We start from the raw sequence: 9,598 nt of genomic DNA on the forward strand, positions 1-9,598 counted from the left end.
TGACTGGTTTGGGGATGGCACAGAATCCCATCAAGGCCAATGAGACAGGAGATGCTTCCTGGGGTTTTTGTGAATAAAAGGACTCCCTTTCTTTTCCTGGTCAGCACTGTGTGAGAATAACAGGTCTGGAATCATAGCAGCATTCTACTCCTACACAAAGGGACAAGCCACTTCATAGGCCCTGAGGATGCAGTCACAACTGCGCAAGATAGGGCAGAAAGAAATGAGAATGCTCAGACCAACCTTCTGAACTGCTGGATCAATCCTAACCTAAAGACTACTCTACATCTGGCGTTTCCGGTTTCATGAAATTTCATTAAGCCAATTTGATTTTCCTGACCTTTGCATCCAAGATTAAGTGATAAATGATGCCACTTACCTCAAAGGCACCCTAGATCTTTTATTTCAAATTGCAAAGTTTCTAGGTGCCAAAGTGTAGATCATTCCTGTCTGTCCTATACTCATCATCTCCTTAGATGCTAAAGATGTTTGGAGGTTCCAATTCTCCCCCCAGGCTCTCTCCAGCCCTTTCCCAATCAGATAGGTTCACAACTTCCAAACACATCATTCAGAAGTTTTTAATAAACAACTTCATTATAAAAACTTTTTTTTGAAAATGTAATTCTGTAAAACATTGAAAATCTACTTTAACAAAGATATGCCCTGTGCATTTTCTAATGGCACTTATATTTTACAATTAAAAACCTTGTTTTATATAAAGCCAAAAATACTCCAAGAGGTTATTCACTGTGTTTACAAAGTGCTAGACGGTTTTTGTCTTGTATCTTTCTCTTTAAATAATCTGGCATTACGAAAGAGGCTCCAAAGCCTTGACCACTGGGAGGGAGGGGGCGTATGAGAAGTGGTGTTTCAGGAGCTCTAGTGCCGAATATTCAGAGGGGGAGATGTGCATATGGGGAGAATCGGCTAAGAAAATCAGCTTATATCTAAAGAAATTGGAATAGAATACTTCTTCCAAACACCTCAACAGAGGCACTAGATTATGGTGACTCCTTCTCCTGTCAGAACCACAACACCCTCTTCCCTAGCCACAGCCCCTACTCTCCAGTGGTGAAGGTCACAGCCAGTTCCTTCCACAGCAGGTTCAGAGTTCCAGGATTGGCCAGGCTGGGGTCCCAGAGGAATCTGGATTTTTCTGGCCAACACCTGCCTAAGGCAAAGTTTATTACATAAATATCCTTGTTAGAAGTAAAATATTGATCCTGTACAATATAAATTGTTTTAAAAAAAATCGTGTTTACAAAAAGCTCCTAGATAAAGAGGGGAGGTAGAAGAGGGGTGGAGAAAACAACTACCAAAAAGAAGGGGTGGATTTAAAGGGCTACTAGGGGAAAGTTTAGGGTAGTAGGAGAATTTCAACTTAGGACAATATCTACGAGCAAAAAAAGTAATCACACCTGCTTCCTAGATTTCCATTAACAAAATGCCATTTGTAAAAGGTGGGGGGGGGGGGACACGACTCATTGGTGCTCCTTTCCCTCTCCCCTCTTTGAGATGTGCACAGATCCTTGGTGTTGGCAGAGTTGGCATGCTATCCTCTGGCCCCCAGGACTGCACTCAGCGGTGACCAGCTACTGTACAGGGTGGGAGGTGTCTGCCCCCAATCAGGGAAGCTCATCGCTGACAGAAGTTAGAGGAGATGGTGGGGAAAGGGGGCATTACCCCTTTTTCCTGGTCCCTGTTTGGTCTCTGCCACATGACCCTCAGGCTTTCATGGCCTCAGTAAGGGTACTGAAGTGGGTTTGGTACTGAGTGTAGGATAAAGCTATTCTTATCCTTTGAACAACCAGGTCAATAAGGCTTTTTTTTTTTTTTTAATTATGGAAAGGAAGGTTTAGGAATAGCTAGGTGGCTATGGCCAAAAAAAAAAAAAAAAAAAGTAAAGGCAGATGTTCCTCTGCATTTGCAAAGTTCACAGTGATAGGGAAATTCCTTGTAGGTGGTGAGGGCACTGAGGAAGAGGAAAGGGAGCAGGAGGGAAAGAAGGGGAGGAGGCAAGGCTCCAATTACAAGGTTTTAAATAGTTGCTCTGCCTGTCCTATGAGTTTCCCAGTATCACTAATGGCGGAGAGGATTCAAGGAAGGGACAGGAAAGAGCAGGCAGAAAGGAGGGTTCTCCCCTAACAGCCCGAGTCTATATTCTGTGGCCAGAGGCCCGTTTTCCTCAGTACAGGAAGGGTGCAGGGAAGGTAGTAAAGGGTTACTGGGTCTAGTGATGAAGACCAGAGACAAGGAGAATGGCAGCACCAAGTCCTGCTTGGACCCTCACATACCATTTCCTGTAATACGAGTCCCAATAACATGCACAGCATGCAGGAGGTGGCTGCGTACCAAGGTGGACGCTTTTTTAAAAATAAACCTTAATCAGTCCCTGGGACTCACTGAAACTAATTTTTAGAAGCAAATTACCTAGTCTGATTCCAACCTTGCCAGATATTTATATCTGGTTTTATTTTTTAAAGGTATCCCAAGATACCCTGCCTAAATCAAAACATGCTTAGTCACTCCACATTGCTTCCAATCAACGGCTAGAGAGCTACATTTTAAGGCTTTCACCTCAAACAAAAAGTACTGGCCTGGGCTGAAGCAGAAGCCTTGGTCTTGGACCTGCTCAGTTTCTGACGATAGACCTAAGTTATCTAGACGGAAGGGGAAGAGGGGAGGACTGGGATGAGGCTGAGACAGTTCCTCGGTAGTTTGTCCTGAAATCCTAGTGGAGAAGCCAGCACGAGGCACCTGCCATGAGAAGTGCCCAGAAACTGCTGGCTGCATCTGTAGGAGTTAACAGTAAAGAGGTAGAAGTGTGTTTCTGAATCAGAGTGGAGGTATCTCAGGAGAGTCCCACATTGGTGGTCCCTGAGCTATCTCCCTTCCATGAGTGGGAAGAGTGCCCATGCAGAACTGAGATGAAGCAGGGATGGGGTTCGGATGGGCAAGGGCTGTGCTGTCTGTGGCAGAGAGCCCCACAAGTCAGAAGAACTAATCATTTGTTGCAAGTAATCTTGCTGAGTATTGGGGGCAAAGCTGATGGGGGCCACAAGAGGAAGGTGGAAGTTCTTTGATGGAGAGCAGAAAAGCCTATGTACAGTGGCCCTGAGTCCAAGGGAACTGCAAAGTAGAGGAGAGAGGAGGGACACTGTGGGTAAGAAAAGTTTGGTGTGGGAAGCAATGATGCACCCATAAGTTAAGACTCAACTATCTGCCCAGTCCTAACTTTCTGAAAACTCCTCTTCCTACAGTTCCACAACTTCCTGGAAAAGGGACAGTTAGGAGACAAATGAGGGGTTCACACCCTCTCCTTTGCTATTCACACCAGCCTAGAACCGAAGCCCCTCCTTCTAAGACTCATGATAACAGCTCATGATGCTCAGGGTAGGGGTTAGGGAATGGGGAGGTGATGGAAGTTGGGCATGCCTTTTATTTCTTCCCCTCCCCAGTTCAAGAGAATGAGGGCCATGATGTATACTTGGAGAAAAGTAGAATTGCAGACCTGTGAGAAAACTGCTCCAATCTTCTTGCCTGTCTCCTGCAGACACTGCTGAGGAAGGCAGGAACAGATACAGTCATGGAAGATGGCAGAGACTGAAGCAGTCCAAAGTCAGTTTATTTCCCCACAGGGGAAAAATATGACCTCAAGTGAAGAGAAGTCAGTGAGACCCGACTCCGCCTTGTAAACAGGGCTCCAGTTAACACCAGGTACCAAAAGGTTCCAGCTGGTGCCAACTGGAATGGACTGGTGGGAATGAATTCACGGTGTGTAAACAATGTTCACTGCAATCATTCTAAGGCTAACAGCTCGGCAAGGGAGGTGAAATGGTGTGTCTGAAGCGACTGTGTAAACAGTACCGTTGCTGGACAACACTGACTGAAAATGGAGGTGCTGGTACAGGAGGGATGGGATGATGGGGAAGAATAGAGGCCTTCTCTCCTGCCCGCTGGTTGGAAGCAGGTGATGGAGCCAAGTGACCCTCTGTCATTAGGGCCTGACCAACTGTGTGGGGTCTGCAGGTTGGGACCAGAAGGCGGCTTCTTCGGCTATTTTTCTCGAGGTCATCCAAAGTGAAACCCTGTGTCTCCAACAGGTCACCCCTTCTCCAAAGAGAATGAGGTTCTGACACTTTGGAGAAAGAGAGGACTAAGTGTGGCTCCCGATTCAGATAAAAAAAAAAAAAGTAAAAATACCTGAAGTCCTATAGTATGTGATCTTTTCATGGGGTTGGGGCTCAAAGTTCCTCTTGGAACTGATCCTGGAGCCTGAGCCCCCAAACCAAGTGCTCCATACAGATACTGGATTTTTTCTGTTTGAACCCAGCTCTGAAAGCTCAGCTGCCTTTATGGGGGATACAGATAGGATGGGTACTGAAGCACCCTGACAGAGTTCAAGACTGAGCTGAGGGCCTCCTTGGGGGCTACTGGAATGCCTGGTGGAAACGAGGCAGGGTGGTGGTGCTCAGGCCAGAAGTGAAAACAGGAGGCAAGGAGTGCAGAGGCCCGAAGTTCAGAGGTCCCCCAGCTCCCGGGGAATCTTGAGGCTGAGCTTGCAATGTGGTGAGCAGGGGCTGTGCCTCAGCCTGGGAGTAGCCCATGACCAGGCCTCCTGTGGCCCCAGGAGGGTTACATGAGGGCAGGTTGAGTGGAAGAAAGCCCAGTAAGTGGGAGAAGTCCACATTAGCAGCGCAGAGGGCCTCAGAGAGGTTGGCGGGGCTCTTGGTGAGCAGTGCTTCATCTAGGAGGGCCGCAGCTGCCGCCGGCTGAGGTGAGGCGGGCTGGGGTTCTGCGGATGAAAGAGACAGGCTTCCAGGAAGTTCCGCCATAAAACTATCCACCTCCACTTTGGGCAATTTGTCGGGCAAGTATGAGGTAGATCCAAGCTGGTATTTTGGAGGAAGCTGAGCTGGAGAAGAGATAGGTGAAGATTCCAGAGGATAGCTCATACCCATGGGCAGCGTGTTGTGCACCAGGGAGTGTGGCATGCCTGCACTGGGCATGGGAGGGATGTGGGCGCCATACATGCCCATGGGTAACATACTAGGGAAGGCCTTAGCCCCCATCATGTCCCGAGAGGCCATGCACAGCACTGGGCTCAGCTCTTCCTTCACACTGACTGTGGAACTGCAGCTGAGTAGGCCTAACATGTCCACTGGCTCTGTCTTAATTTTGAGCAGTTCCTGCGAGTGGCTCTTCTTGACATGCCGTGTCAGGTGGTCCTTGCGGCCAAACCGCTGGGCACAGTACTGGCATAGGAAGTCCTTTCGGCCTGTGTGCACCACCAGGTGCCTCCGCACATCCTTACGAGTATAGAAGCGCCGGTCACAGTGGTCACAGGGATGCTTCTTTTCCTTGGCACCCCCTGCTACCCGGCGTGAGTGGGCCTTCAGGTGCTCTAGCAGGGCCTGGGTACTCTCAAAGGTCTGCAGGCACACCTTACAGCTGAGGTCACCGTTGCTAGCGGCATGCATGGCCAGATGGCGCCGGTAGCCCAGCTTCGTATTGTAATTCTTACCGCACTCGGAACAGTGAAGAGCCTCTTTGTTGGGGTCGTGGGTCTGCAGGTGGTTCCGGAGATGGTCCTTGCGGTGAAACATCTTATCACAGTACATGCACTGGTGTGGTTTTTGGGCTGAGTGGGTAGCCATGTGCCTGGGATAGGGATGGAGGAAAAGACGAGATCACAAGGGCTGGCCAGACAACTGAGGTGCCCGTTATCAGGGAACTAGATATAAAAATTATGATAGGGCCATGCAATGGAATGGATGGAATACCACGCCAACTATATTCTAGATATCTTTGCCCACCTGAAGAATCAAATATAGGGTGGGGGGCAAAAGTAGGGTTACAGTTGTCTGTATAAAAAACAATAATTAATAAATAATAATACAATAAACTATTTCATGTACTCACACTATAAACCTAGTTTGCCCCACCCTGTATATACTATTTTCTTTCAGCCTTGTATATTTAGTAGCAAAACATCAGGAACAACCTAAATGTTCATCAATAGGGGACTGGTTAAATAAATTATAATAAATTCATAAAATAACTCAACTTTTAAAAATGAGGCAGCTTCCCACAGGGAAAAGCTCCTAAAATATAGTAAATGGGGAAAAGCAAGGAGACAGAAGACTGCATATAGACTGGCACTATGCATACAAAAAGAGGGAAATACGTATAAGTTTGCTTATATGTGCTTAAAATATTTCTGGAAAGATATAAAAGAAACTGACAACACTGGTTGCTTTTGGTGAGAAGACACATGCGGCTTATGGGTGTGATGGAGCATTTTCATTGTATCTTTTAGTACCTTTCTAATTATGTGAATGTATTTCCTTTTTAATAAATTATATTTAAAAATTTTTAAATGACACAATAAAGGGAAAATGAAGTTTAGATATACTTCCTGATCTGGGGCTGAGTCAAAAAAGGAAGTTCAATATAATGTATGCAATACAATCCCTTGTGAAAATAAAAAGGGATACATGTTTGAATGCCTCAGCAGGGACACATAAGAAACTGACCCTCCCCCTCACCTCTCCGGGTGCCTTTGGGCAGGAGAATAGTGACTTCAAATGTGAGGACCATTCATTTTTCACTGCATGCCCATTTGTACCATTTAAATTGTTTGCCATGTAAACCAGCAACATATTTTAAATGTTTTCATGGTACAGCAGTGTCCATTGGTTTACCTGCTCCCTGCTGGCTGGAAAACAGCTCAGAGTCTAGGAATTACAATCCAGAGCTCCATAATACATTCAGAATCAACTCAGCAAGACTTTTAGGGCCCACCATTTGCTAGGCCCAGTGTGAGCTGAGTCATTAACCTTGTTCCCCATAAGAGGCTGAAAGCATAGAGCAGTCCCACCCACCAGTAAGTGGCAGAAACTACATTTAAACACAGACCTTCTTGAGAACTGGGCTCACTTAGGAATGCCACCACTGTCTCTAGTATGGCACCCAGTGATCTTTTCTACCTAAAGAGCATCAAACCTGCCCATTCCTCTCATGCTCACACGTATGAGGATAACTGTTGACCTCCTATGACATAACTGACATGATAACAGATGAGAAGTGCTGAGTGACCCACAGCCCACTTCCCTCGTTTGGCAAGTGAAGAAACAAGCTCAGAGGTTCAGTGACTCACCCAAGATCACACAATAGGCGGAGTCAGAGGTCATGCCTCCTGGACTCGGACCTTCTTACAGCCTCCCAGTCACCTAGACTGTCACCAAGACGGTTTTAGAGGGAGCATTTGAGCTCACACTCCCCAGCATGTATCATCACTCTGGTTCAAATAAACACATAAAAATTCTAAAAAAAAATGATGGTCTAACAGGACAGCTCCAACTGGAGTCTACCTAAGACACAGGAGCACACAGAATCAAAGCGTTCCTGAGGCCCACAGAACTGTCACGAGGGCAATTCTGGGCCCCTACTACCCTGTTACCTGTTTTAGCTCCTTCCTATCAACTGTTTTCCAGAGAAGGAACTGAGGCTTTCTGTGGTCATCTTGTTCATATATTTACCTATTTGCTCTCTGTCTACATTAAGACAGTAAACTCAAGGAGGGCCAGCACTCCCATCTATCTGTGCCTGGTATATACCAGGAGCTCAATCAATCATGATAGACGAATAAAAAACTGCACCAGGCAGCTTATCTCATTTGTAAAGGGCATGTTCATGTTCCTCTAATAGAAAAGCAAAGATAAAATCAAAATTGCTTTTAGTTGGCCCCTTTCTCTTCAAAGCTGCTCTGCTTACATTCAATTTCACTTCAGCAGGGGTTCTTGGGCTTACAAGTTTCAGGAAAGCCACTGACCCAGAGGACACCAAGGACTCTACAGACACAGAAGTAATCATTTGGATGGTTTAGTAGAAGAGGCACTGTAGTACCTGAGAAGCTATGTGACCTTGGGTAAGTTACTTCCCCACTCTGAGCCTCCACTTTAAAATTTATAGACTGGATCACAGCATCTCCTCTACCTTCTAAAGTTCTAAGATGGATTCCTAATTTCTTGCTAAGATTTTCACTGTTACCTTACAGGAGTGGGGAAACTGGTATAGAAAAAAATGTTCAATCTAGTTTGTTCATGGCTGATATTGAACCCAACATATTCTAGTGTTTGAATAAAAAAACACCACCATTATTTTTTAGTGAGTGACCCCAAATGGTTGGAATTCAGGGCACATTTATGAGACAAATTAACCTCTACTCTTCTGCCACACGCAGTTGAGTCTCTGGCTTTGTCCTCCGGGAACCTCAGGACAGGAAGAGGTATGGGAGTGTCACCTACCTATACAGCTTATACTTGGAGGCAAAAGACTTGCCACAGTGCAGCTGAGGGCAGCTATATGGTCTCTGCTCTGGATGGGGAAGGCTGTGAGGCCTCAGCTTCTCCCCATTTGAGAAGGGTGTCCCCGAGATTTCACATTGGCACTTCACTTGACTCTCCGCCTCCCGGCCCCGAGGCCTGGGAACTATTTTCCAGCCCACTTCCTCCTCCTGCTTTGCATCTTGAATCCAGGGGGGGACGCTGGTGAAAAATGTGGTCATGGCAAGGCTAATGGCGAAGGGCCATGTTACTCAGAAAGCCTCCCCATCGGCTTCACACAGGCTCTCTGCTCTGTCACAGCTTCCAACGCAGCCTTCAGAAAACAATCTCTTCACCTGAAATATCAGAACATCTGGTGTTAGGGAGCCAAATACCATGGAAATATGGGTTATGGAGACAAATAGAACCCCGTTCCAATCCCGGCCCTTCCAAATACTTCCCTGAACTGTTTCCTCACATACAAAATAAGCTTAGTAATCTCTTAAATCATAAGAATGTTTTGAAGATTAAATGAGATAATATAAAACATTCAGCAAAGGCTGGGAACCTAATAAATGCTTAGTGGTAACCATTATTCATTAGTACCACTAGGCTACTGGAAACAAGATAATCTGAGGAAATAAAAGCCCTAAACTCCAAACTTTCTCTTCTAATTTCTCTTTCACATCCTTTCCATTAAACTTAGAGATTGCAGCATATCCTCTTCCTCCTGTTTACCCTAACTCCCCCTCACCCACTACTTTCCACAGTTCTCCTACTCGTGGAGGTGTTAAGGAGCAATAAAATGCCCAAAAGGCAACAGAAAAGAAGGAAAAGCCTTTACTTAGGAAATTTACACCCTGAAAAGTCAGCCCCTGTGACAGATTTTGTTTTGTTTTGTTTTAAATATACCTCCTGCATGCCCCCTACTGGGGATCAAACCCACAGCCTGAGCATGTGCTCTGACAGGGAATCGAACTGGGGACCTCTTGGTCCATGGGACGAAGCTCAATCCATTGAGCCACACCAGCCGGGCCAGATGTGTTTCTTAGCAGCACATCAACATCAAGAGATTCTATCTGAGGAGGCAACAGCACACTCAGCATTTCCACTAACCAGTGCTGGTCCCACCCTGCCCTTCTCTGAGTCTCTGTCTCAGGCCCAGACCATGCTTCTTTAACCAAGCCTGTCCGATACCCCAAGTTGCAGAGTGGCCCCTTCTATAGACCTTCATAGTGCACATTCATTTCTCCATTACGAGCAGGTTAACT

At 46.2% G+C, this 9,598-nt stretch overlaps 1 protein-coding gene across 1 annotated transcript; it reads right to left on the bottom strand.

Moving 5' to 3' along the window:
* Positions 1-553: 553 nt before the first annotated feature.
* On the bottom strand, positions 554-8,873 carry PLAGL2 (PLAG1 like zinc finger 2). Its single transcript, XM_006767869.2, has 2 exons — positions 8,310-8,873; positions 554-5,661 (listed from the first exon to the last, which is right to left on the bottom strand). Exons 1-2 carry the CDS (start codon positions 8,567-8,569, stop codon positions 4,431-4,433), a joined length of 1,491 nt encoding a protein of 496 aa, XP_006767932.1. The 5' UTR covers positions 8,570-8,873; the 3' UTR covers positions 554-4,430.
* Between the last annotated feature and the right edge of the window lie 725 nt (positions 8,874-9,598).

Source organism: Myotis davidii, unplaced genomic scaffold, assembly GCF_000327345.1.
Source record: "Myotis davidii unplaced genomic scaffold, ASM32734v1 scaffold562, whole genome shotgun sequence".
NCBI lineage: Eukaryota > Metazoa > Chordata > Mammalia > Chiroptera > Vespertilionidae > Myotis > Myotis davidii.